General features: G+C 46.4%; 1 protein-coding gene across 6 annotated transcripts; it reads right to left on the bottom strand.

Annotated features, from left to right (window-relative positions):
- Positions 1-330: 330 nt before the first annotated feature.
- SLC41A3 (solute carrier family 41 member 3) lies at positions 331-27,287 on the bottom strand. Of its 6 annotated transcripts, XM_026087968.1 has the most exons (12): positions 25,883-25,962; positions 20,881-21,318; positions 18,975-19,046; positions 14,931-15,038; positions 13,734-13,805; positions 12,786-12,930; positions 10,508-10,654; positions 7,651-7,795; positions 6,791-6,870; positions 4,836-4,970; positions 3,737-3,885; positions 331-1,263 (listed from the first exon to the last, which is right to left on the bottom strand). In XM_026087968.1, the coding sequence occupies exons 2-12, from the start codon at positions 21,073-21,075 to the stop codon at positions 1,078-1,080; spliced, it is 1,434 nt and encodes a 477-aa protein (XP_025943753.1). In that variant the 5' UTR covers positions 21,076-21,318; positions 25,883-25,962; the 3' UTR covers positions 331-1,077. The 6 variants fall into 6 exon arrangements, with proteins under 6 accessions (XP_025943753.1, XP_025943751.1, XP_025943752.1 ...); XM_026087966.1 differs by lacking the exons at positions 18,975-19,046; positions 20,881-21,318 and adding an exon at positions 27,181-27,286 and having other exon boundaries at positions 25,883-26,201; XM_026087967.1 differs by lacking the exon at positions 25,883-25,962 and having other exon boundaries at positions 20,881-24,202.
- Positions 27,288-27,328: the final 41 nt, after the last annotated feature.

The following is a 27,328-nucleotide window of genomic DNA, read 5'->3' as shown; positions in this document are numbered from 1 at the left end:
TGCCAAATCCTCATGCTGCCAACACAATATGGTCCTTCTGCACACGCAATTTCTAGACTGGTCAGGGCAGTGATATAGATACACAGCAATTTTTAATGAGTGGATGGTGACTACAAGAGAGGGAATGGGTTTTAATTCTAACCTGAAACATGCAAGCTGCAAAAAGCTATTGTTGGTCAGGAAACACTGATTTTACTGAAGTTCTATTAAAATTGTGTTGTCCAATTCCCAGTGGATGAGAAACAAGCAAGCAAAAAGTTTGGCGTGACAAGTTTGACCTAGAAACAGGCAGAAACACAGTAAGAAAAAACAACCCCCGGATCCACAGCATTAGCTTTTTTAACCACTTTATTTGCATGTGTGTTTCTATAAACCTTTTAGCTACTGGACGTTTCATAAACCGTAAAAACAAAACCAGCCCTCCTAGCCCCAAAACACAATCTATCCAGCTTGTCAGTCAGACAAAGCAGCGCTGCTTAGGTAGGTGGTGTCCCTAAATAACCTCCCACTGGGCGTGAGCCAGCAAGGAGCTCAGTGTGTCAGACCCTGAGCGTCTGAACCGCAGAGAGGAGACAAGTCTGAAGGTGTGATCGCTCTCCTCCCCTGGGGATGTGAGGGGAGAGAAAAGGGGGTCGAGAAAATATTTTCCTTGATGGAAAGTCAGAGCCTCACGGAGATGCTGCAACATCCATTTGCAGGACCTGATCCAGTGACCTCCGCAGGCTTCGGACCAGCCTCACCAGCTGTTACCGTGCTAGGGACTGAAGCCGATCAAAATGCTCATTCATTACAATATGGCCCAAGTGCTCCTTAATGCTTCAGTTGCAGGGCACACGTGAGCCACAGGCATTGCTTAAAACTGGCTTGCTCACCTGCCCCGGCGCAGGTCTGTGGGTGCGGATTCCTTGGGGTGGACGGAGCCCAGCTGTAAGGCACGATGGGGAGGAGAGGCAGGGCGTCGGGGGCGGGAGGGGAGGCCCAATCCAGCCAGATGACCCAGCTCTCGTTGCCAAGTACCCTGTTGTCCCAAAGGAAAGCACCATGTCGAACGAGTGATGCGGAGCAGTGTGCGGTCTCTTAGTTTCCCAGTTTCATGTCTGCACCATGGACGAGCCAAACCAGGCGGAAACAGATGGCCAGGAATCCCGTGCCCAAGAGATCCCCTAGGGCAGTGAGGTAGGGGATGGAGAAATTATCCGGATCCAGTGCCTTCCTCCACATCAGGCGCACAATTAAGTCAGCCACGTAGAGTAGGATTCCCACCTGAAGAGAGGCAAGACAGATCCTGCTGTGAGGCAGCAAGGAGAAGGGACAGACAGCCTTCTTCAGCTCACAATCAAAATCCTCACGTGGCCAAGGCCAAGGTACCAGAGCTAACAGGGACCTCCAAGAAGTATCAACTTCCCCAGAGAATCGCTGTTTCTCCCTAGGATGGAGCTGAGTTGGACCTGGTATAGCTGGCTCCCAGCACCCACAGCCCCACAAAACCAGGCCCAGTATTGCCCACAGTGCCACAGCCCCTTGCTGCCAGCCTCACAACAGCATCCCGGCATGGCAACTGCACCTGAACTGCTCACAAGCATTGTATCGCCCAAAAACGGGAGTCTGGTGACACCAACAGTATCTACCGTGCTGGGAAGGGATGGTTCCTGCTTCCCCCGGTGCAAATGGGAGTGCTCCCATTCACTCCATCCCAAATGGGACTGCCACAAATATGCAGGCAGCCCCAAAGGATAAGTTTGTATGCAGATTCTTTTTCTTTTCAGACTTCTTTTTTACATTAGAAATTCAGATATCATCTACTTTGTTTTTCCTAAAAGTCTCAGTGGACCACTGAGTTTGAGGCAGTCTTTATATCAAAGTTATCCCAAGCAGCACTGACATGTTAAAAAGAGTAACCATTTTCTTTCCATCTCAATAGTTTTTAAATTTTGTTGTGATTCCTTTTAATTCCTATTTCACTCCTGATCCTGATAAACAGATGGAGGAAAAAAAATACTTCTGTTAAAGATTAAAGACTCTAATTAATTGAATTATGAAGAGAGAGAGTTTGCACTCCACAACTGTGGTCCCTCCATGGGAGACCGCAGCACAACAGGAACCAGAGTCGGCATTTCTAAAGGTGAAAACAGCAAGCTGGAGGGGATGGTGGGGGAGAGGGAAGAGGATAGATGAGGAAAGCAAATTAAATAACAGAATCACAGAAACTACAGCTAGATGGAAACTCAACAGGATATACAGACCATCCCTCTGCTTCAGTGCATGATCAAATATGTCCAAATCTTTCCTGAAAGTGGTTTGTTTAACCTATGCTATACAACCCCCAAAATGGAGAAGCCACACTCCAGGCAATTAGTTCTGTGGTTTAATTTTTTTTTGGCCACTTTTGTTTTTCCCAAGGTCTTTAAACTATCTTTTTTCATTCGAAACCCATGATTTCTTATTTCATCCCTAGTGACCACACAGAAAATGTTATTCCGTCCCTCTCTACAAAAACTTGGTAGTTTAATTTAAAGACTGTTATGAGACTTTCCTCAAGCCTCTCTTCTTTAGACTAGCTAACCCCAGTCCATTCAGTCATTCCTCCAAGGTCATGTTTTATAGGCTTCTGATCATTCTCTTTGGGTTCCCTCCAGCTGACCCAAACTTTCCCCTCCCATTCTTTCTGGCTTTCTTTATAAATTATAACGGAGGGGGGGAAAAAGAGTCAGGTGGAGCATATTCTTCTCTGCTGGCCTCCACAGGAATCTTTCAGGGTCAGTGGCGTTGCTGGGATTCTGCTGTTTACCCTGTCATTTACTCTGTATTTTCATGCTTGGCTCTGCTTGAGGAGTTACCTTGATGCATAAAGAGAAGAATAAATATTTTCCTTTACAACTATGACTGTGGGTGCTAGGCATAGGGTTGTACAAAGGTCAAGAACARCAGATTGTTTACACATGCAAGAAATTCACCCAGACACAAAGCTGCTCATAAGGCAAAGCAAGAAGCCAGCTACATCATCCTGCAAACTAATGAATCACTGATTTAAAAGGGCAAGTGAAGGCAGAGCCTCTGAGTTTAAATGACAGCTGCACGCATTCATGAGCGAGACAACAAAGTCTACAGGGCAGGCAGAACAGCGCAAGGGACGGAAGTCACAGGAAGAACAAACTGGGTGAACTGCCCGTTGACTATCCAGAACTTTTACTTTCAAAGATGAACTTCCCAGGCCTGGGTTTTCGCTTTGCTTTTGATCTGAATGATCCTGTCCACAAGGGTCCCCAGTTCTTCACCATGATGTGGGAAACTGGTTTCCAAAATGAGTGGGGAAACCTGCTGGCGGGGGTTCACATCCTCTCAAATGCCCTTTACTGGGATGACCAGAGACTGTCTAGAAATGCTCGGAGCAACAGAGTCAGTATGGTAAAAGAGGGTACCACCTACAGCAAGAAGTACATCCTCGCTAAGTGCATGTGTGCTGACTCTTACTGCAGTTCAGCAGATAATGGTAACTTTTCCTCATTATGTTTCTGATCCCTCACTCACCCATAAAGACAGTCATGCTCATGTGGGGAACCTGGCAATTTGGGTGAAGTATTACTGGAGATAAAAGATGCTTGGTAGGAAGCACACCTGAATGATTGGAAATGGGGGCCATTGCTGGGAGTTTTACTGTGACTCTTGGTTAGCCTGGAGATTGTTTTGTTTTCATGGTACCTGAGAGGTTCTTTTTGGATAAGGGGTTGGGGTTTACCTGCAGCAAAGCAGCAGTCAGATAAAGTATCACAAAGGTGAAGGATAGAGATGTGTGGCCTCCCTGCAGCAGGTGGATGGTGTACAGGAACACGAGGTGCCCTGGGACAACCAGGAGGAACAGGACTCGGGCTGACTTGGAATTCACCTCTGCAGAGGATACAGACAGGAACATCAATCACAGTGGCTGCAGACGGCAGGGGAAGGATAGAACACAGCTGTATATTCTAATGATGATCTACAGATTTGGGCTGTCCACCACCACTGAGAAGGAAGTGGAAGGGATAGATGGTTAGCAACCCATTTCTGAAGGATGCCCAAAACCCTTAGTGCCAGCCTAACAAACTGAGGAGCAGCCTTGATTTTTTTTTTTGTAACCCACTCCCACTGACCACACTGCTAACGCCTTTTCTAGATCATGTAGCAATTTGAAGCATCTGTAGTATTCGTCCAACAGCTTTGTCTGGCACAGAAACAATGTGCCAAAGACATGCTCCATGCTGATCCTCTCACTCCACTTCTTCCACACACTCCTCTCAGATGCTCTGAGCCTCCCACCACTTCTCCTGTGCTTTGCTGCAAGCTGCTCTCCCAGTTTTCAGTGTGCTCTAGCAGTAACCCCCAACCTTGCAGGAAAAATCAAGGGGAACCTGCAATCTAAAAAGACAACACAGACAAATCCAGTTTTGCTGACGCTTAGGTTAATCCATTGCTGAGGATGGAGTGATTTGCTGATTGTCAGCAAGGCTACGCTTTCTTCACGCCCTCCCCCCCGCCCCAACTGCAGATGATGGCTCTAGGGTGGCAATGGTTAAAGTGACTTTCTATCAGATCAAATTTGAGATTCCACTCTCAATGACTTTCTTCAGCGCTCCCTGAAGACCAGTTCCCTTGCATGTCAGTGAGCAGGTACAGCACAAGCTTTTTCTCAAGCTGCCCAAAGCAAAGATGCTTGCTTTCTGATCTGAAGATTTTCCTTGTAAGGGGGAAAGGGAATTCTGCTTTTGAAATCCATCTAGTTCTTGGCCCACCAGGCTTAATAAAGGAGCCATCTGTGATGATGAGCCTTGAGATATGGAAAGCCAGGGTTCAAGGGCTACCTGATGAGAAGAACGTGGTACATGGGTTGGGCCAATTCTGCCTCATCTTGTACGGCAAAACTCCAGGCATGCTCCAGAAGTGCAGGAATGTGGAAATACGGCTGGCCTGGATGGCTACCAGATTCCCTCCAACGCCTATGAGGACAAAACACAGCAAACCGGTAAGCTACCTTCAYTGGGACAGGAAACATCAGCATTAAACCTAGTCCAAGGTGAGTCAATCTGCATTCACTTACAAGCGTACTAGGAGCACAGCGAGAGAAAGAGAACCTGATCCCACAATGTCATGGTGACACTACACTATTCACTTAGCAAGAACAGCTCATAAAAAACAGGAAGGCTGCAGTGACTGCCTCCTTTTGACTGCTTTATTGGAAACATTTTCCTCTCCTTCCCAGCCCCAGCTAAAAATGCCACATGGCCTCTGAAGAGGATGTAATTGCACCTGGCTCAAAGCAACCTGTGAGGAAAACACCTGGGGAAAGCAGCAGAGGCAATGGCAGCCACTGCTCTCACTGCTGCTTCTCAGATTTACTCAGCCAGAGAGCCATTATTGTTTAAAAGACAACAAACATCATGGAGAGTGATTATCTGTCTGTCTGAAAGCATCTGACACATTTGTTAAGTGAGAAGGAATCATACGAGAATGAATCAGAGCCCAAATATGTTGGGTAATTAAAAGGCAATTAATTCCTTCCAGACTGATTAATTCTAGCAAACATGAAAGAGCAGCTATATTTTCCAGCAGAAAATAGAGGGCTGATGGTCTACAGAGCAAACCTCCATCATCCAGAGTGTGCAGCCTAGAAATGCCACAGAAAAGATAACAGGGATCCAGATCCTACAGCCTTTTCATGTTTTCCCTCCCTTGTAGAGGGAAATGCTCTGTCATTAAAAGTGAGAATTGCCAGAGTGGAATCAAAGTGAAGATACCAAGACAGAGCAGTACAGCTTAACACGGGAGTTTTAAAGCAGCTCTCTGAAATGCTTTGCAGGACTCCCCTGCACGTGCAAAGTGAAGAGCTGCCTGTGCAAGGACACAGAGCACTGTGCAACTGTGACACCAGCTCCGTGAAACAGCTCGCCCCGTAGATTGACGGCTGGGTCAGTCATTGTTCTTGATGTACTTTCCCAGTCAGGCTCTTTGGCTAACTGTGTGCTGGAAAGAGTTTGTCAGCAAGCTGGCTGTCTTTATGCAGATCCAGTAAGGTTACAGCTGGATGACACCCTCTGACACTGCAAGACGACACCATGCTTTGAGGGTGGCAAGAGGCCAAGCCTTCCCTTGGAATGTGGGTTTCCCCTGGAATGTGCCTAGCCTGCAAGAAACATTACAATAGCAGAAAAATAATCCAGTAGATCCTCAATAAAGGCCCGAATCACCAGCAGTTTATACTGGCATGTGTATAACAAAACACTACTGGCTCTATACAAATATAAGCATACACACAAAAGGTTGAGAGAGAGAGAGAGAGAGAGAGAGAGATACACACACACACACATATATACACACATACATAAAATCTTCATATATTAATTCTTATTATAATCTTTATATATTAATCTTTATCAACAATCTGTAGAGAGGGTGACTGCAGAGCCAAAATAGCTGAGGGGAGAGTGACAGAGAAAATGGATTTATTGTGACATCCTTAGCAGGTTTGACGTCATGAAAGTGAAGGTGTCAGAGCAACTATCAGAGATAACCATCAGACACTGTTAACCTTTCCCACAGCTCTGCCAGTATTTTTAATCCTGCCTGTTATTTCGCTCCAGTGACACTCCAAGATATGAACAAGCAGGAATGTAATGGGGACCAGTAGTTTCATTTCCACTGGCAATGGGAGCTGGGACTTGAACGCAGACCTTTGTGTAGGGGTAAAAGTGGATAGCATAACTCTGTGGGGAACAAATAAAAAAAATAAAATCATGCATATAACCCCCCTTCAGCCTACCATTAATCACAGGTGTGAAAACTGCCATGCCTTCAAAGTTTGGGTCAGTTACAGTTTTGTCCAGGATCAGCCCACCGATGCTGTTAAAAAATGACAGGCAATGAAGGTGGATCACTCCCTCTTCCCTAGGGCACCTTCCGCTCTGTGAGAACAGCCCCCTGCGATGGGTTACTGCTTCTTCCCCATTGCCAGTGCTGGACTGTTTCCTACAGCAGACACCAACTCCTTTTACAGCTCAGTTATAACTGTTAGATAGCCTCCTGGTTTTTGTTAATGGCATAATGAGATCAGGAAGATCCCTTTCCCCACCCTTGAGCAAAAATACTATTAGTCATGGAAGTTTTATCATCCTCCCCAAAAGTTTCTCTAAACAGGATTTACCAGCAGAACTCAAAATCACATTTTTATGAATGACCATATTTATCACAGGTGAACAGGATTTTTTTTTTTTTTTTTTTTAACTCTCTCTCAGATCTCAGCTGGGTCTGAAAGATGTAGCATGGGGGAATGAACTACCCAGCTCTACACTCATGGAAGTCTCCATTTACAACTGGATAAAAATGAGGCTAACGTCCAACCATTTGTCTGTGATGGTCATCTTATCCCTTTTTGGTTTCCTGCCTTGCACTCACAAGGTTCATGAATGCGTGAGATTTAAATTAATGACTTATTTTTTCCCAGTCATTTCAGGGATCCCTGTGTGAGATCTCACAGCCTGCTGGTGGCCCACCAAAACTTGAGAAGCACTCGACAAGATACCCTTCTGCTGTTCTACCTCCTATGGCTCTCTAAATGAACTCACGTCTATCTGCACTGTGCACACGCGTGTGGACGTAGAGGAGAATTCCCTCTTGGTTTACCTGCTGATGCTCATTGCAACAATGACTGGCTGCCATCCAGATTTCAGGACTTCAGCAAGGGAAGGACTTTGCTTGGCGATAGCAACCCAGAGAGGGATCAGGACAATGAAGACAGCACAGATCAGAGGAGAAAGGTATTTCAGATCTGGCGAGGAAAAGAAATCTTGAATTAACTCCACAGGTTGCCAAAATGATACTGCACATTTCTGGAAAAAAGGTAGCAAGGCTTTGGCTCAGACTGAGTTTTGTTAACAAAAGAATCACATGAACCAAGATATTCCCCACACCACCACCTCACTCCACCACAGAAACCTGTATTTAATCTGTGAAACTCACTGCTAGAGGTTGTTACTTGTAAATGAGTCAGTCTCCAACTCCATCTCCAGCTAAGCAAGACAAAAAGTTATAAACTTTCTGGCTTCAGGGTACAAATCAAACAGCAGGGCAAAGGGGAAACTCTCCTGTGTGCAATCTATATCACACTAAAGACAGGGACACTCCACGTCTTCACCTAAAGCAACTGGTTATAGGCACTTTTGGCGATAAGCTAGCAGAGTCGGTGAACAGCTGGTCTGCTCCTACAAGGACAAATGTCCTCTTGCATATATAAGCCAGTTAAGATCCCGGGTTTCTTTCATGCTAGCTTACACGTGTTTCCATTAGGTGCTTTTCCATTCGGTAGGTGCATAACCTTGAAATGACCTTCAGAGGCAAAGAACTTAAAAATAAATAGATGTGCAGCACTAACAGAAAATAAACATGACTCAGAACAAGAAACACCTTCAAGCAACGGGGTGGATGCCAACCCTTTTGATATAAAACTGCTTCTTCAAAGGTCCCCATCTGGTCTCTGTTTGGGGCCAAAACCGGCGGGTTGTAACACAGACTTTGCAGGTAATCTGGAAGATGAAGCAGGCTCAAAGTGTGCATTTCTCAAAATGACATTGCCAGAGCCTTGGGCTACCTGGATGAGACTGCACTGATTTGATGGTATCTTTCCTGCATCAAGGGCTCTTATACAAAGAGGCATATTCTTTACATTTGGCTTTAGTTGGCACTGAAATGCAACCATTTCTGGGATGTAAATGGTCACTGTTTCATCAGTGCACTGTACCACCTGGACTCATTTAGGACAGACAGGTTGTATGACAGAGTTAGCTGCTGAACTGGATCTCCTCCTTCCTCCCTCCCCCAGCTTTTGTTTTTCCAGGCAATTAATTCCTTCTTCAATGATGCAGACACACAGCACTGGTGTCTATCAATGCTTACCAAAGCCCATAAAAAGACTCCCGCTAGGATGAATGGACCTTAGTCTCTGCATGCCAGTTCTGCCATGCTCTCCCCTGAGTAGACCCTAAGTAAGCTGCAACCCTTTAGCATAGTTCAATTCTCCACTGTGCAGAATGGGAAGCATCAGGGTTAATTTCTAAATAATTAAAAATCTCTGCTGGCAAAAGGGTGTTATACATAAGGAGAAGGTGCTGCACTGGATGGCACATGGTACCCTAAACTTTACATCACACTGTAATTCTCAGAGGATACATTTTAGTAGGACCCAGCAGTTAACATTTCAACATCCAAGAGCCCCTCCTGCCCACCACGCTGGAACACAGATGGCTCTGGGGCTCCAGGGACTGAGAATTCACCCATGATGTGGGTGATGCCGTTACCATTAATCACAGCACGACCCATTCCTTGCTGCACACTGGGGAGGGAAATGGATTAATTTCAGCCACCACTGATGGTACCTTCCTTCCTCTCACCTGCTTCACTTCAGGCTCCCAATGACTAGGTGTCTGTGGGGTGGGCATTTTCCATTTCAAGGGGCCAAAGCTATTTAAACTACTCTGAAAATATCACAGATGCGTCTCTGGCCGTAAGGAGGTTATCATGTTGTTCTGCCATGCACTCCCTGGGAGATATTATCAGAGGCAAAGCTATTGAAAGACAAACTAACTTTACAGAGGCAGGTGCAATGGTGTCATGGAAAAAACCTATTGAAAAAATACACCTCTTAAGCTCAAGGAGAAGGAAGCAATGCCTTGGCCTCTCCTTGCAATGTGCATTCCCTTGCTCCCTCACTTGCTGGCATATGGAACTAGTTATGCAAACTGGGAACAGCTGTCTTGCTGACTCCGTGCTCAGTCTGGAGCAACAGTTTGGGTTTCAAATGGTATCAAGCTTGCTGGATCTTTTTATTTTCCTGTTTCTATTCTAGGTTAGGCTCAGGGTAAATAGCCCGGCACTTTACAAGCAACAATTAAACATAAATCACCAAGTTGCAACATGTTTTGAGTTCTCCAGAGTCAACAGGTGCCAAAGTCTTTGCCAACCAGTAGCATGGCTAACCCCATAGCCACAACTCCTACTTAGAGTCCTGCGAGTATAAAACAATACAGTACTGTCTCTCTCACTCCCAGATGATAATATCATCTTGTTCACCCACAATACTCCACAGGAGAAGGTATGAGAATATTGTACGGATGCCAAAATGCAGAGACAGTCTTGTGTTCTTCACAAACAGCCTATTACCCACAGACAGAAAATAGTTTTGCTGGGTTACCGGCAGATGCAGGAATAGAGTCCCAGTGTCACATATGTCAACCTTCTGCTCCAAAACAATGCACAATACACTCTGGCCATTTCTTTGACAAATCCCAGTTATGTTTCTTAGGCTCTGCCTTCCAGTTTGCTACTAAAAGAGAACCAGGAAAAAGCCTTTGTGGTTACTTTCCCATCTCAGTGGGACGACAGCCCGCATTGTGAAACATCCCAGAAATGGGTAAGTGCCCTGCAGTTATTTCACACAGATTCATCCCTTGCTTGCTGAGCTACAAATCTTTGCTCTACGTTGTACCTATGTATTTGAAGAGTGTACTGCTGATTCCTGCCAGCAGGGAAAGGGTTATCAAGTCTCCGAGGCTCGCTGCTATGGGTGTGGCAACGTTGTCTGGATTGATCCCAACTTTTCTTGCACCGATGATCACACCAATCATCACCAGACCTAGAAAAGACACAGAGCAGGCATCAGAGAATGCAACCTGCTGCATTTTGTCCCGGAGCTGCTGTTCAGGTTCCCGGGGGGCCGCGGGGTCTGGGAAAAGCAAAGACCAGATTGTCCCTAGTGGGTACTGCGCAACTGGAGATTGGTCATACCCAGGAACTCGTCCTCTTGCTTTCACCAACCTGAAGGGCATGACTCTGCCCTTATGAACTTCACCAAAGGCCCAGAGGCAGACAAGCAAATTCCAGGGATCAAAGGAGATACCAGCAGGCAGCCCAAACACAGATGCGCCCCTCCTGAGCAGCCTAATCTTTGCTGGCTTGAAACAGGACCAGGCATGAAGCACATTCAAAGATAAGCACACAGCAGGCATGCACCAGCATCCTGGTATCATCCTCTGCTCTGGATTTCAAAGCACAAAGATATTTTCCATATTAAACTAGTATTTTATGCGAGTTTGAACAACCAAGCAGCAAAAAGCTTCCTTACAGTAAGAAAAAGTTGAATTAGCTGTTCAGCCCAGCTACCAGAATAACCCCTTGAGGCCCAGAGTCCTTGGGGCAGCTTTAATTTTCACTGGGTGGGGATTGATGTAGTGAGCACCTCCAGAATCAAGGGGTGAACACCACCTCTCTTCCACTGTGCTGTAAGCTGCACCTGGTAAAATTCAGCTGCTTTTCAGGATTACAGAAGAGGAGGAAAGCTTTGCTTCTCCAAGTAAGTTAATGAGCACAAATCTCAAACCCTGAGGAACATGTAGGAAACCTTCAGCCATTAGATCTGTCACAGGACTGTGGAAAAGCCACCTGGAATAAACCCTCCCTGGCCAACCTCCATTGCTGTGACTGGCAATGACAGCCTTGGCACAAGACACTTGAAATTTCTTCAATATCCTCCCAGGGCTGACAGGGTGCACCAAAGGAAACCTAAGAATTGGTTCTTTTCAGCTCACAACCTCTGTGTTTGTAGAGGCCCATCAAAGTTAAGCATACACAGGAGTGGAGGTTCTCTCCCTCCGAAAAATGCCATGTGTGCACCTTCCCAGATAAAACATCCCTTACAAAGAAACACATCCTCACACAACACCGCATTCTCCACAAAAGTCCTTCCAGACACCCACACTCCCTCTCTCCCCACAGCACAGCTCACAGTGTCTCCCTCCCTGGTCATAAAATACTAGTTTCCCTTGGTGCACACCCCCACACTGGCCACCTGTGACCATACCCAGGGAAGAACCTAATGCTAGCTGCAAGCCTACTATGGTATGGCAGCAAAGCCTCCCTGTATTACATCAAGCGGGAAGACTGACAGAAAGAATTTAATGAAAGTCGGGCTGCTGTTTTTCTAACAACTGCCTCATCCCATGTTTTTCATCAAGGGCATCTACAGCCACCCTTTGACTCCAGCTTCAGGATATGCACTTGCTCTAGCTTGTCCCTTTCACATAGAAAACTGGCTGTATAAAACTCTGCCAGCTCTCTCTATTCAGGGTATCATGCTGCCCTCACATGGCAGACCTACAAACTGATTGTCTTCAGCTGGTACAAAGATGCTCCCATCCATCCACTACATGTGTTTCCCTTGCAGATAGGGATAGCCAGGGAAGCGGATTGCCTGGCTCAGATGTCAAAGCAGGTGAGTCTCAGAACCAGCCCCAATTCCTCTGCAGAGTGCTGGGTGACCCAAGTCCATCTTGAGCGTGGTTCAGTGTTGTCTGCTAACAAGCAAAGATTCTCACCCTGCTTTATGCATGGCATTAGTTTGATCTCCTCTAGAAAAGGGCCAGTGTTGACGGCTAATGGGTCACCCAAGCTGAATGGAGAAAGCGTGTGCATGTGTGTGTACATCCACCCACAGCATGTGGCATTTTTTGTGTGTGTCAGGTAACATGGGACATTTTGATAGCTACTGTGGATGCAGAGCCCAGCACACAACAGATCCTTGAAGAAGAGGAGCAAATACGGTGTTCAGGGAGAGTAAAAGCAGAGGATACTGGACTAATGCTCCCTGCATCCCTCCTTCCTTCCTATGCCAGACTGAAGGGATGTCAGGTGGGCCTCCCTGGAAGAAGGGAAAGGTTTTTGCACACCTGAGTGCCACATATTTGACCTGAGGAATCAAAATGACTCACCGAGAGAAAGCGCAGCTATGAAGGCAGTGGTCACGCTGCTGGCGCACAGCACGGCAGCCTGGCTTAGCTCCACAGAGCCCTTGGAGATGGCTCCCAGGATCACAGCAGCTACAGCAGCCAGAAGTCCCACCACCGTGGCCTGGACCTGGGGGCCAAAAGACACCTGGTGAGCAATCACCCACATCTGCTCACAGGCAGCCCTGGCTTTGTGCGGCTGCAGCATTACTGCATAGCTTGGAAGGCGAAGCCTTACAGAGATGCTGATTTAGTACATATTTAAGCAGTGTTGCTGCAAGGCTCCACTGCATTCAAAAAAAATTCTGACAAAGTTTGGAGAAAAACTCTGGAGGCCTGCAGAGGGCAGATAACATTTCAGCAGAGGACACTGTGTCCATCAGCAGAAGAATACTCCTGATCAATACAAAAAAGGGATCCCCATCAACACAGCACTCTTAGCAAGCTGAAAGCTGTGGAGGGAGATAAGGGAAAGCAGATGCATGTTGCAAGCCCCGTGGCCTTGCCATGTGCAACCTTTAGGCTAGTCGCTGGATTTTAACATGCAGAAAGAGCTACAAGAACCACATTTCTTCCATCTCTCCCCTCCCATCCAAGGCTGATTCCCCAACATTGTCAGTAAATGACAGGCTTTATCTAGGGGCTGTTGTGAAATGTGAGTGTGCCACAGCTCCCCCTGCAAGGGAGGGTGTTTTTGTTATTTCAGTTCGTCTACAAAGGCAATGAATGTCTAGATCTGTTTTACAGCTAAGCTGCAAGCTCCAGGGCCACAGGGAGCTTCATTGGTCAAGTCTTGTGCTCTGCTAGGCTCCATTGAGAATACCTGCCCCAAATCGACAGCTCTGGATCCAGCTCTGCTGGGAACAGATGCTGTCAGGCTGCAGTATAACAAAAGAAAAGGGTCTTCTTCCTCTCCCAGCTAAAGCAACTCACCTGGATCAGGGCTAAATTGCAGGTGGCCAATTTCCACTGCTTTTGGGTATCATCCATCTGTCCAGTGTTAGCCTAGGAGTCAAGAGAGACACCCTGAAAACCTACCCCATGGCACAGGCCATTGCTGAAGGCAGCAAGGCAGTTTCATCTGGTCTCTACAGGAAAGGGACCGCTAAAGCCAGAGAGAGGGGAGTGCAGGTCAGCATCTTTCCATCTTCCCTGCACTTTCTTCTTGACAGGGATCCACTATGCTCCAGCCCAGTGCCCCAGGAGGCTCAGAGGCTCATGTGGAGGTGTAGACACCTTGCAGGGTGGACAGCCAAAGGTAGAGTGTGCAGCCCCTCACCAGGGGTGCCCAGCTCATCCTAACAGCCTCAGGTGGGTTCAGGAAGAGCAACAGGTGAGGATAAATATCCACCACTTGACACTTGGGCACTGCCTCAGCAACATGGCGTTGGGCTGACAGGATGGGCAGGCTCCCACAGGCCAGGGCTTTCCTCAGGAAAGGCACTCCATTTCATCACACTTTCCCAAATACAGAGGCTGCAAGGGGGCTGAGGCTGCGGTTTCAACAGCACAAACAGCAGATCAGCATGGCAGGGCTACCGCAGTCTGGCTCGGGGCTAAGCATATCTACCATGTCCCACACAGCCCAAAAGCTGGACAAATCAAACCACTTTTCCTCGTTTTGTCCCCCTAAATTGCTCTAGTAAGCTCCAATACAAACAGCCCAAAGCAAACAAAACTGCTTAGGGGGATATGGGATCCTGCTGAGAGATCAAATCCAGACTGACAAAAGCTATTGCAGGTCCCAAGAAGCCTGAGGCCATTCAACCCAAGGTGGGATGGCTGGGAAGAAAAGCCCCAGGTCTCTTAAGTGTCAATAACCACAGAAAAAGCAACCCCACACTGCAGTTTACAGCTGTGGAGCCCTTCCTTTATCTCCTTCATGCGTCTGTCACAGCGCCCCAGATATCAGCAACTGGATGCACAGGGATTAATTCACCTTCAAAAAGCAGACAGAAATTCTCTGTTCCAGTTACAAAATGAGGGCAAAAACATTATTTTAATACTCAGACACTATTTGTTTTTACCTAGCAGGAAAGGGGATATCTCAAACACGCAGTGTGGTTATATAAAAGCAGAGTCTCTTGATGGTTCCTGCTAATCCCTCCCCCCGACCTTGATAACACTCACAGCAGTAGAGAGTCTGGATGCCAGCGTCATTTCAAGATTACCCTTTAGACCAACCAGGGCAGGAACCAGGATAAAAACTTCCGTAATTGTCCGAAACACAGCCCAGTGCTAGAAGGAAGAAAACAAAGGAAACAATCTCAGTTTGTGATGCTGTCCTGTCCAATACTGTTACTTCAAAGGGGAATGGGTTTCCATCTCACCGCCTGCTCTACAGCTGTGCACTATGCACATGTGGGCAGATGCTTCCCCAGAGCTGGTGGCATTTTGGGAGTGAAGGAAGCAATCTTTAGCTTGCAACATTCTTTCTGATCTCACGCACAGCAAAGTAGTAGCCTAACAGAGTAGGAACCTTCTTGCTGAGGGCAGGAGATTGTGGTAGGCCACAAATTAAAATGTACCTTTAGCATTAGTAAAGAACAACATGAAAAATAATTCGGGTTCACAAGCGAAATGAAATACAACAAGCTCTCCATCCTTTGTACTGACGATAGGTAATAGTAACACCTATTGCTATGCAGACTCGTAAGAGTGCATACAAAGACCTGGAAAGGATTTAACATAAAAAGTTATGTCCGCTTTTTTTAAACCAAATCTATAAGTATTTAAGGTTGGGGGTGGGAGGGAAGATTTTCTCATTGCTTCTCCATGTGCAGTTCCTAAGCCTTTCTGCTAACAAGCATGCTCTCAGCACAGTTGAAATAAGGATCTTGAATTAAGATAGCCCATAAGCCTGAGCTGTTGGGGCAACATTTTGATTATTACTGCTCCTCTGAAGCTGAACTATACAAAGTCCTTGAATCAGCTGCAGCACTGGAAATGATCTGAAACCTTAAGTAACTCTGTTGATTAACACACACATCTTGTATAATTTATCTACCATACAGTGCCTTGGAAGATAATTCAYGCATCCTCTGTGCTGAACTACTGTGCATTCAAGGATGCTGGCAAAGTCACATCGTAGCCAGAGAAGATCCCATCAGGATGGACCGGCAAAAGCCATCGGGAAGTTCTCAGTGCTGCAGATTTGTTCTGACATTGATTTGGGCACTGTAGCAAGAAACTGCTAGAAAGCGTGGGCAAGCCAATTGTCTGATCACCTGAGAGGTGCACTAGCAGAGCCCTTCTTCGTGTTGCTCGTATTATTGTTCACTGCAGCCGCTAGAAGTGCAAGGCTCAAACTCAGCTGCGGTACGAGGCGGAGGGCAAGTCCCCTGTACTGATGTGGAATGAAAACCAACTAGCCTGACATCTAAGAGCAGAATATACAAACATAAGGGCAGCTGCAATGAGGCAGACCAAAGTCCACCTAGCCCATCCTTATCTCCAAGAGTGGCCAAATTCAGATGCATAAAAGAATAATTTACTAATAGGACAAGTATATGGGATAACTCTCCTGAGTATTTTCCAGCCTGTAACCGTCTGCCACAGGGTACTAAGCTGGATTAGTTTCTGTGCACTTTGTAGCGCCTGAAGGACTTCCCTTTCAATTACTTGTCCAATCTCCCCTCCAATCCATGTGCCATCCTGTGACAAAGGTTTCTATAGCTTAGCTACATGTCATGTGAAGGATCACCTCCTTTCATTTATTCTGAATTTGTCGCTGGCTAGTTTCACACAATGGTCCCTAATTCTGGTGCTAGAGGGCAAAGTGAAGGACGGATCCCTGTCCACATTCCCTGTGTCACTTGGGATTTTATAAACCTGAAAATCCCAGGAGGTGGGACAGGCTCTAAAGATGTTGAAACATTCAGACAACAGCCTGTTGGGAAACACATACAGGTGGTAATGGCTTGGTGTTTTGCTCTGCCTGTTCCGTGGGAAGCTGTGGGAACCCGGTGGCGTGGCTGTCTGCTAGGAAGACTTCACAGCTTCCTTCTGGATTATAACCAAGAAAGAGCAGCTAAGCCAGCCCTAAGCACATGGTGCAGGACACCCCCTCAGAGCTGCAGAAAACAGGCAAAACATTACTATCAATGCAAAAAAGCACTTTTTCTGGCAGTGATGACCTGGAAACAGGCATGCTCCAAAAGGCTAAAAGCTACTTACTGTTGAATAAATAACAGACAACACTAGAGTTGTCACCTTTCTTGACACACTACAGTTTTGTTTGAATTTGTTAATATGAGAAAAGCTACTGGGGGGAGCATTTTACTTAAAGATTCAAAACCCCTTCTCTCCTATCTCTTTAATTATGAATAAAGAAAGTTCTGAACATATACTTGACACCTTCAGAAGAAACAGGAGAAAAAACAGACTTCATAGTCACAATATAAATAACCCAAACATTTAAAATAAGCAAATGTACAGACATTCACATACATGACCTTGCATATTTTGCACATAAAAAGACGCATAACTAAAAAGCAAGAGACAAACCCAACTGGGTCACCTTTGGGAAATGTCACTTTATTATACCAATGTGAGTTCCAAACCTTGTGTTCATGTATAAATTTTGCAGGTTTCAAGCAATCCTAGCCAAAGATTTAGCATGTGAGCTATGATTCTTGGGACTCTGCCTTACATACAGTTACACTGAAAGGCTTTGGACAAGTAACGAAAATCAAACAATTGTACCAAAAAAAAAAAAAAAAAAAGCAAACTGATTTAATTGTTTCCATTTGAGTCTCACTAGTGACACCTCAAGAGCCTGAGGACAGATTCAAAGTGATTTATACCGCAGTAGCCAGGACTTCACTATAATAGGGACTGCACAAATACAGAACAAATATGATCCCTGTGCCATCGCTGTGTGGGACTGTCAGCAGGAACAGGAGGCAGACGTGGCAGGTTAGGGCTGTTCAGGCAAGGAGCTGCCTGAACAAAGAAAGCTGGATTAGATCTAGAAAGCATCTCTGTCCTTCACAGTGGAAACCGTGCTCAAAGGGATAGGAATAATCCCCTGCAGCCCTGCAAACCCACACAGGGTAACAGAGCCAGAAGGTGACTCTCTCCTACTTCACGCCCCTGTAACAGAGTCACGGCCCTAACTCACAAAGCACAGCACCAAAGAAACTTGGTTACACCACTCCCCAGCGCAGCTGGTCCACCTGACCCCATGATCCCCATGCCAGCTGGATCTGCTCATGGGGTCACAGAGGGGAAGAGAGGCTATGATGTACTTAGACGGACTCCCGAGCGGCAGCCTAGCCCTGCTGTCCTTCCCTGCGCTGTCCTCACAGTTCAAGCCATCTCCTCTGTTACCTATCCTGGGGCATCCATTCTCCCATGGCAGCAGCTAAAAACTTCAGACTTTTCCCATTGCCCTGAACGAGTCAACAGAAAGATCAAAAGATCCTGGACCRTGAAACACAAGCCACTTCAAAACCCCTTTCAATGCTAATCACGTCACAGTTTTTTTATCAAGAAAGGATAGGGATAGCTTATGTCTGTGGCTTTTACTTGGACCATGTTCCACTGCAGTGGTGTGGAGGGGGAGAATCAAAGCGAAGATTTCTTCCTGAATTCTCTGCTTTGAAATCTGATCTTCAAGCTTCAACTTGATTCTCAACCTTACTGTAAAAGAGTGGGCCAAACACTGCAAGGTTTGTGCCTCCCCAGCAATGCCAGCCAGCCTGGAATCCGGATCAACCAGCCAGCCAAGGATCACTGGAGCGGAGGTGGAAGTGTCAAGCAAGAAAAGACTTTTGACATGCTCTGGGCCCTGCACAGGAACTGCATCATCTACACAAACAAGAACAGAAAACGGCAGGTAGCTATCGCTTTGGACACCCGCATGTTATGGTGTGAGAGACTCAGCTGTGAGCCTTTGATATCAACCCATCTGGACAGAATTCTCTCCTTGATTTATTTTTTATTTTTTATTTTTAAGAGTAACTTGGAAAGATCTTGGTTTCATCACTGGACAGATGAGAAACACTGCTGAAAACCTGAGGATTTTGAAGAGACAGAAATAAACAATTTCTACCTTGTTCTCATCTTCATAACAATGTCAGCCCTGCAAATGATAGAGCCAGCTGGACTCCCATCTCAGAGGCACTGTATTTCTGAGTAGAGCCATTAAACTCACACGTACACTTTACATACCATTTTTGAGCTTGCCCACGTATCTCTCTGGCAAAGGCAGATGTAGAGTTTCCTAAGGACGTTTTGCAGTGACTGAAAATAGTGTAAAACAGATTCCTCAGTCAGATCATTCCCTGCAAAAGGGTAAAGTGCAGACTCCTAGAAAAGCCTCTAGTCTCAGTAGTGTGAACCCTCACGACCACCAATGTAAGTCTTAAGATATCTGGCATCAAGCAAACAACCAAATCTCACATTTTATTTGGACAGGAGAGTGAGCTTCTACCTCTCGGTGCTTCAGGAAGAAAGGCAGAAAAAATAAGCAGTTCAAAGATTAAAAGGCACAATTCAAGTCTTTAAAGGCTAAAATGCTGGATTTTTCCAGCTACTGGCTTTGTTTTTAAATGCGAAGTTGTTGACATCATGGCAGCTTACCTCAATAACATCTCTCCTAAGCCAGTTGCGACTCTCAGTCTGCTAGCTCCCTCCTCTGGGAGTTTGGGAGCTGAACCCATTGACTGATCACTTCTATTTTAACATAATTGAGAATTCCTTCACCAAAAAATACACTATTACTTGTGCTTCAAGCATGACTCCATTTCTGAGGGTCTAGTGAGCAAATATACAAAGTGGGCTACAATCTGCTAATTAAAGGACACAGGCAACATAGGTATACATGGTTTGTATTTTCCACCAGTTCTAACACAGTAGCATTTGAACAGAGCCTGATTCTTAGGCTTTGGAATAGCACTGGATTTCTTCCAGACAAAGATCTGTTTACCTGCCAAGGGTATGGAATGGGTACGTACTATGTCTTTATCCTTCTCTGAAATAGCTGGCCAAAGATAACTGCTAACTACTAAAATAACATCTTGGGTAGATTGAGAACTTCTGTAATGCTGCAAGACAGGTCTGCGCCTAACAGCACAGCACAACAAGGTGGAGACGACAAACACAGCATAGCAACAGCATGTGCCACTCCAGTTAACCCTTCTTTATTTGATATTCCTCATATTTCCCTTAATTCAACTTCTCTGCCTTCTTTGTTTCTTTCAATGCAAGAAAAACAGCAAGGTATTGTCTTTCCAAACACTCAAGTGTCCATATTTAGCTCCTGCTGCAGTACTAATGCCAGAGAATCCAATATACTCTAGTGAGCTCAGAGTGCAGGATATATCCTTGGGAAACTCTGCCAGCCTTTTGATTTGTAAATTCATTGGCATTAGATGCCCAAACTACAGCAAATATTGCATTTCTATTGGTGCCACTAGTACAATTAAGACAGATGGGACAGATTTTGGTTGTGGGTGTGAGGGTATAAATCCAGCGCAACTCCCTGGAAGTTAACAGAAGCTATTCCAAACTTACACCCTCCTCAGAATCCGGCCAAGAAGCACTCAGTTTGTAGGCAATGCTAATCTTTTTATGCTGGCATGTCTCTCATCACAGTATCTAAATGCCTTCTAGACCAAAGATTACATTAGGTTGTTTGCAGAGAACTGAAAGCATAAACTTGCCTTTAAGAGAGACAAGTAGTTAATAACAACCCTGACCTAGATCTGCTTATCAGAATTTTCTGAAGGAAAGAAATAATATCGTGTAATAGAGGAATATGCTGCAGTCTGATCTCAGTTGCTTCACCCAAGCTGTCACCAAGTGTTTAGCTGGATATAGCAGAGGGAGCACCCAATCTAATGCATGGAGGGCAGTGTCAGGCAGCCCATCTGAAAACCAGTATCCCACTTTGCAAGGAGCCCATGTACGGATCTGAAGAAGATGGATAGCATCTCCTAGTGCAGGCAAAGCATACAGCCATCCTGCTGACTGGCTGGCACAGCCATACAACATTAAAAAGAAAAAACACAAATATTCAAGGTCAGTGAAATAACCCACCCCTTTGCTACTAAGGAGCCTAACCACATGTACCTACTTGTACAACATCCATCAGGAGGCCAGCAGCTACCGTGCCCAAGCCAGCCAGAAGGAAAGGCATGAAAATCTGGGAGGCGATGGAGAATGAGGTCTCTGGGAGAAATCCATTGGCTGATCTGGTCAACTTGCAGGTGAAACCTCTCAGCTTCTTGCCATGAAAGCACAGCTCCAATTGTAACTGGGTGACCACCATGGTCAAACACTGCTACCCCATGCTCAGCACGAAGAATGGGGGGGAGATCAGGACATCACACAGATCCTTCTAGTAAGTCACTCCAAAGTCAAAAGAAATGTTTTTCTTCAAACCACAGCAATGATGACAAATTTCTTTAGCTTCTCCTCCTCCTAGAAGTGCTTCCGGAGGGATGCAAGCAAGGGTATCTTCCAAAATCAGTTCAGCTGGGTTGAGTCCAGGTGGCAGCGAACTTGACGGACACTATTTCTCCAAGTTATATCCAGAGGGGAATTAAAAAAGAGATAAGAAGATTGTGGAGATGTCCGTGGATGAAGAGAAATGAGCCCACACCCCATTCAGCTCCCACCACCTTCGTAAAAACCAGAAAGACCTGCTTGGGCTACGGCATTAAAAGAGTGACAGGTCATGCAAGAATCCCTCAGCATGCTCAAACRCACTAGTGTCCTTTCTCCTCAGGTTACATTTCTTGTCAGACTGCGGCTCGCCTTTGATACAATGGTTTAATATATAAGCCTGCTCTGAACTAGCCCCAGTTCCCTCACTCCCACCACAAGCAACACTGAACTTTTCTCACTATCCCAAGGCCGAGGAGGTAGGGAGTTAACAACCAGGTTCTGCTTTGCTGTCCTCCAAGGTGAAGAAAGGTCAAGGAAAACATGAGTCCACACTTCTCATTGTTGACAGTCTTATGCAGGTATCATTCCCAGGCAAGTGACACAGCTAAACCAGCTGGTGAGAGAAGAACTGCCCTTCTAGACCCTGGCCCCTCCTGTCCCCTTCGTGGTCTCAGCAGAATGTAACAATCGGTGTATGCCAGCTACACCTCTGAATGACTGGCTTTCAGAGGGAAAAAAAATGCAGAGAACCAGCCAATAAGCTTCAAAAGCGAACACCCTTATCTGCTGTCATCACTTCAACTTTCTGCTAGTTTGCAAAGGCCAAGATAAGAGTCATAGCTGGAGCTTATTTAAGGTAGCTCTGTAATCTCACTACACCACAGGCAAGGGAGAGAGAGAGTGACCGTTTCCAGGGCGTGCTGCAAGCTCATCTCTCTTCCTGTCCTAGAGCGAAACACCCTGCTTCTGCATATTCCCAGGAACATACTGCCTTTGGCCCTACAGGTGGGGGTCTCATCTCAGTGTCTCCATAGTCAAATGGTTGACACATGCCCAGGAATCAGAGCTACATCATGGCCACATATGGTCATGGAATTTGTATCCTGCTCAGTAATGACAGGAGAATATTCTGCAACTTAAAGCCAAGCAAGTGGGGAAGGGAGTCAGGGTATTCTGTCAGGGCTCTTTTCTAATAACTTTGGCAAACTAATTGGATCAAAGGGTCAAGAGGCTTTAAACGCACAGCTTAGTATGAAAGGGTAYAGGACTGGGTTAGTAGGTTTGACAACCATGCTTTTTTCACTATTTAACCAGAGGTTCAAACACAGCCATGCCCGAGTGAAGGCAAACTACTGAAAGCAAGTGTTCAGTGGTAGGCATGAAACGTACAGTTTTTTCAGTCAAGTTCAAATTCAATGTTTAAATTACACTGCCTTACTAAAACATTTTGTACTAACCAGACCATTCCCTGACATTCTCTGCAGAGAGATGTAAAGATTAATGGGCCGTGGACTCTGCCCCAGTGACAGGCTCCCCAGCTTGCAGCTAAGTGCATTGGCTGGATCGGACAGAACAAGGCATACTTTTGCCTCGTAGATAAATAGGGAACTTAAGAAGCTCTCAGCCATTTTGGATGGTGCGTTTCCTTCGGTCTAAATGCACGTGAACCAAAGAACAAGGCCTAGTGGGCTGAGATGGCACAGAGATCTCTACGGAAGCACAACAAGTTGCAGAACAAGAGCCCTAGCTGCAGATGTGGGACTCTGTCCTTTGCTACTTTCTAGGTTGCTATCAGCCACAGGAGAAGCCTTCTCTGCTCCCCACTGGCTTGATACATACATGTGTGTCTCTTCCACCTAACAATGCTCCACTGAGCTGGAAGCTAGAAAGGGAGATCATTTCAGTTAATCTAACTGGAAGAAAGTCCACAATGGCTGGAAGAGGGACGATAATAAAAATCCCATAATAACCACACATAACCCAACCTCATACCAGCCAGGAACTTAGAAGCGACAGCATGAAGGCCCAGTTCTGCTTAGAAACTCACTAAGTAAATAAAGAATAAAGGACAAGTTCTGAGCAGCAGCCACAGGTTTTCAGAGGTCTGATAATGTGCATACCCAGGCCCAAATGTCACCATACCTGCTGACTGGATTGCTGACAGGCAGAAACATTAGAGTGAAGGAAATATCAATGAGCCTGAATGATTCAGATACTACTTAAAAACACAGCAGCAATACATCTTGTACTAAAGCCGCAACCTGCCAGGGTTTATGAGTTTATCAAGCTTCAGCTCTCTCTGTTTCTAAGCAAGCACCATAAAAAGCCTTCAACCGATGAATCAACGTGCAGAGAAGGTAATTGACTCAGGTGGCCTGTGCATGTACACTGGGTCATTTTATTATGCATTTAAGGAGTCTCTGATAAAGGCTTGCACCATATGTACCAGCAAAGGATGTATTGCATTTTCTGGCAAAGAGGCATACCATATTTGTCCGCAAAGAGATGCACCATGTTTGTGAAGAAAGAGAGTGTTGCCAAGCAGCAGGAAACAGACTAAAAAAATGACCCTCACAGCTGAAGCATTCTTCATGGCAAAATCTGGGGAGGTGCACTGCTCCCCTCCTCTGCGCACAAATACACTATATCCCTACCCTCGCAAAACAAGCAGCATTGCCCTGGAGCAACTAGGGCAGAAACAGTCTCTTTGGTGGGGCCCTGGMCCTGCTCTGGGGCCTCCATCTACTGCCATACTATAAAAGCAGCATAAAAAAAATACATGTGCCAAAGAACACAATTTCAAGCACACCTTATCATCCCAGCAGAGGAGGGACAGGGATACGGGTGACGACTCTTAYAACACAGCAGTGTTTACAACAGACAGCACTATCCTGACCTCTTAGACCCACAGGATGCTAACACTTTCCAGGGACCCTAGGCCCTGGTTGTCAGAGCAATATCACTCCTGATTCTTCTAGCTCTTTATCAGCTCAGAGCTATGTATTTTTTCTTTTTCTTACCTTGATCCTCTGTCCCCTGCTTTAGGAAAGGACACGGGAGAGAGTTTAGGTRGAGAGGCTGAAAACAAGCAGATTGTGAGTGCCAGGGGCAAAGCCACAGACCATCTCCCATTGCACCACAGGCAGCAGCAGCAGGGGCAAAGGCAAGGGCTGGCTGACAGAAAGGGAGGACTGCTCCTAGCAGCAGCGAGCCCGCAACGAGATGCRCTCAAGTGGTCCTTGCTCATGCATGAAAAGTTGCTGTGCTAACAGCCAAAGGCCTATTTTTCCTATGTGATGTYGGATGGGTTGATTTCCCAGGCTCTAAGCACTAACATGAAGGCTTTTTGTGAGGTCTTTATTTGCCTGAAACAGAAACCAGATTTATGTGGTTTCAGAGRAGTATGAGGTTTACTTCATATTCTGTTCAAATTAGTGGCCCACTCCTTCCTAGAGAAAAACACTCTAAGGGAAAAAAAAGAGGAAAAAAAAAAACCTCCAACACTATAAACCCATCTGCAATCTATTTCACGCTTTAATATCTCAGGCTAGGAGGTAACACACATTTATTGTCAGAAATCCATAGGGATGGGCAGGTCCAAACAGTCTAAAAATAAAATTGAAAGTGGCTGCTCAAGGCTCAAGACTCTCAGAACAATATCAAAAGAGACAAAAAATAGTTTGTGACTGTTCTAGATTCGCCTTGGTGTCTTCTCATCTGAACAGGTATTCTGCTAGATATTGAGCACATGCTAAAGTCATTTAAGGATACCCTGTCACTCTTAAGCCTTTATAGCTTTTTAGCTTAAGGAGATTAGCTCAGAGGTATTAGCAAAGGAACATAGCTCCAGATTTGTGAAAGCTGTCCATGCAAGCACAGTAGTTTCAGTGTCACTGTATCAGATAGCTCAGGGCAGTCTGACCCAACAGCTAGCTAGTCAAATAATAAGGGTTAACAAAAAGGCACAGAGCAGCGAGAGTAACCTGGAGCACAAAGACATAACAGTTTACAATCTGGAAAATAACTACAGGTTTAAACTGCCTAAGATTAAGTCCTCATCACTACTTTAAAGCTCTGCCTTGTTTCACTATGGGAGGCAAGGTCTGGTTCTGATTGTCACAGAATCAGATATCACAGACTAAAAAGAGACTCAAGGATTTAAGCGATTGCTACAAGGCTGTAGAAAAGGACAATAAGTGCAGGCGGGATGGGCCTGGCTGTTTGAGGCGTTAACAGCATTGGGCAGCCTGGCTCCTTGTGCAATGAAGGAGGGGATGCAGAGCTTTCCAGAGCTACGTTCAGAACCAGGAATAAAACAGCTGTATTCTGCTGCAGGAAAGCGTTGCGCCACCACAGCCCTGGGGCTGCAGCTCAGCCACCCTCCTCTCAGGACCAAGCTACGACCTCCGCGCAGGGCTGCACCTTCCCACATAGGTGCCTCAGCTCATTCACACGTTCTTCAGCACCATGTTGTCTTTTGCCTCCAGAGGACACAAAGGACCAGAAAAATACCAGACGCTCTCTCCTGAGAGCTGCACAAAGTAATTATGTAATAGATAAAGGATACATTGGTATGAGAAACTGCTGCAGATTCACCTTTGTCATCTCCAGAGCAAATCCCCTGCCTCTGAAGACAAATCTCCCACCTCGCCCATCCCAGGTATATCAGATACGTTCCTTCCCCTTACCTGAACGTAATCCAAAACCATGCCTGCCAAGACCATGCCAAGCCCAGCTAGGAGGTATGGCAGGAGCACCTGCAGGCAAATCGCAACAGCCGACTCTTCCCATGACTTTGCCATGGCCACTTTCTCCTCAGCCAACAGCTTCTGCTGTGCAAGCAAACAGGCATCCTCTGCCTCCTGGCTGCCAAGTCGGCTGTCTCTGTGTTTACCCTTGCTCTTTCCTTTGTGCCTGGATCGCTCTCCATTCCTAGTCCTGCCCTCCTTTCTCCTCTGTCGTGCTTCCTCACCCTTCATGGTGGCTTTCTTGAATCACAGAGTTATTCTGAAAAACAAAGTCAGAAACAAAGAGAATGAAAGAAGGCACTAGATGGATCAGGGACAGAAAACCCTTCAGTATTTTGCCCATTCCACCAACGTGATAGCAAAACACCACCTGCCTCCCCAACCCTAGACACAGCCCATTTGCTGACCCAAATGCTGGTGCTCAGTTTACCATCAGCTTTGTGCTATGACAAACTGATTTCCCTTTCCACAGCCACATGTCTCTTGCCAGGCCTGTAGTCACAACAGATTGCTGCCACCCAGGAAACACCTGGAAGGATGCGGAGGGTGCTGCACGCAGCCTGAATTCTGGACCTGCCAGCTCCTCACACTGGAGTTATGGGAACTGAGAAGCCAGCAAAATTCAACCCTTTGGAGAGGCTGAGCCRTGGCCATGAAATGGGATCAGTCTGCATCCTGCAATCCAGCAAAGGGCAGTACAGTCCACAGCTAGCACAGCACAGCCAGCTGTCAATCACTCCTTGATATCAGGAGAGCTCTTTAATCCTCTAATCTGTATACTTTTTCTTCCTCTTGCGCCCTGTATGACACACGTGCATTCACTGTGTGACTCATCTATCAATAGAGCACTTCCCACGCCCCCACAGCATCCCATGAAAATAAATAACCAGGCAAAATCATTACCAGCCACCCGTTCCCTGTCCTCACACCTTGATTGCTCACATAACTATCATTCATCCTGACTGCCCTGCTGCTAGCACAGCCAGTGCTCCAAATCCTTCCCCGTCGCCTCCTGCCAGAGGTGCAGCRACGCTGCCATTTGTAGGACAGGCCCCAGACACCCTAATCCCTGCCCTACCCCAGCGACGATCAACCCTCTTCCTGGCCAACATCTGGGGAGCAAAGGAGCAGCTGGAAGGTCCCAAACATGGCTGGGGCGGGCAGGGGAGGATGGACCAGCCCAGAGTCCGCCACCACCACSACCACAGGAGGAGGAAACCCGCACCCCCAGCACTTACCGCTCCCTCGCCCTGCCCTGGGCAGGGGCCGCGGGCGCAGCTGGAACGGATGCAGGCGAGGGAGGCGCGCGCCACATCTGGAGCGCGGCGGGCGCGGCTCGGAGCCCGCCCCGCGCCGTGGCCGCGGGTTCGAGCCCGGCCCCCGGCC

Source organism: Apteryx rowi, unplaced genomic scaffold (assembly GCF_003343035.1).
Source record: "Apteryx rowi isolate R43461 unplaced genomic scaffold, aptRow1 scaffold_75, whole genome shotgun sequence".
Lineage (NCBI taxonomy): Eukaryota > Metazoa > Chordata > Aves > Apterygiformes > Apterygidae > Apteryx > Apteryx rowi.
Note: the sequence above shows the minus strand (reverse complement) of the source record. Positions and strands in the feature narration are given on the sequence as shown.

Excerpts from the sequence above, each read along its gene's own strand:
- SLC41A3 (XM_026087966.1), bottom strand. The coding sequence starts at position 26,173 with ATGAAGGGTGAGGAAGCACGACAGAGGAGAAAGGAGGGCAGGACTAGG. Across the intron at positions 10,655-12,785 it reads CATAGCTGCGCTTTCTCTCG|GTCTGGTGATGATTGGTGTG; the intron begins GTGAGTCATTTT and ends TGTCTTTTCTAG. Across the intron at positions 7,796-10,507 it reads TACACTCTTCAAATACATAG|ATCTGAAATACCTTTCTCCT; the intron begins GTACAACGTAGA and ends TTTCCTCGCCAG.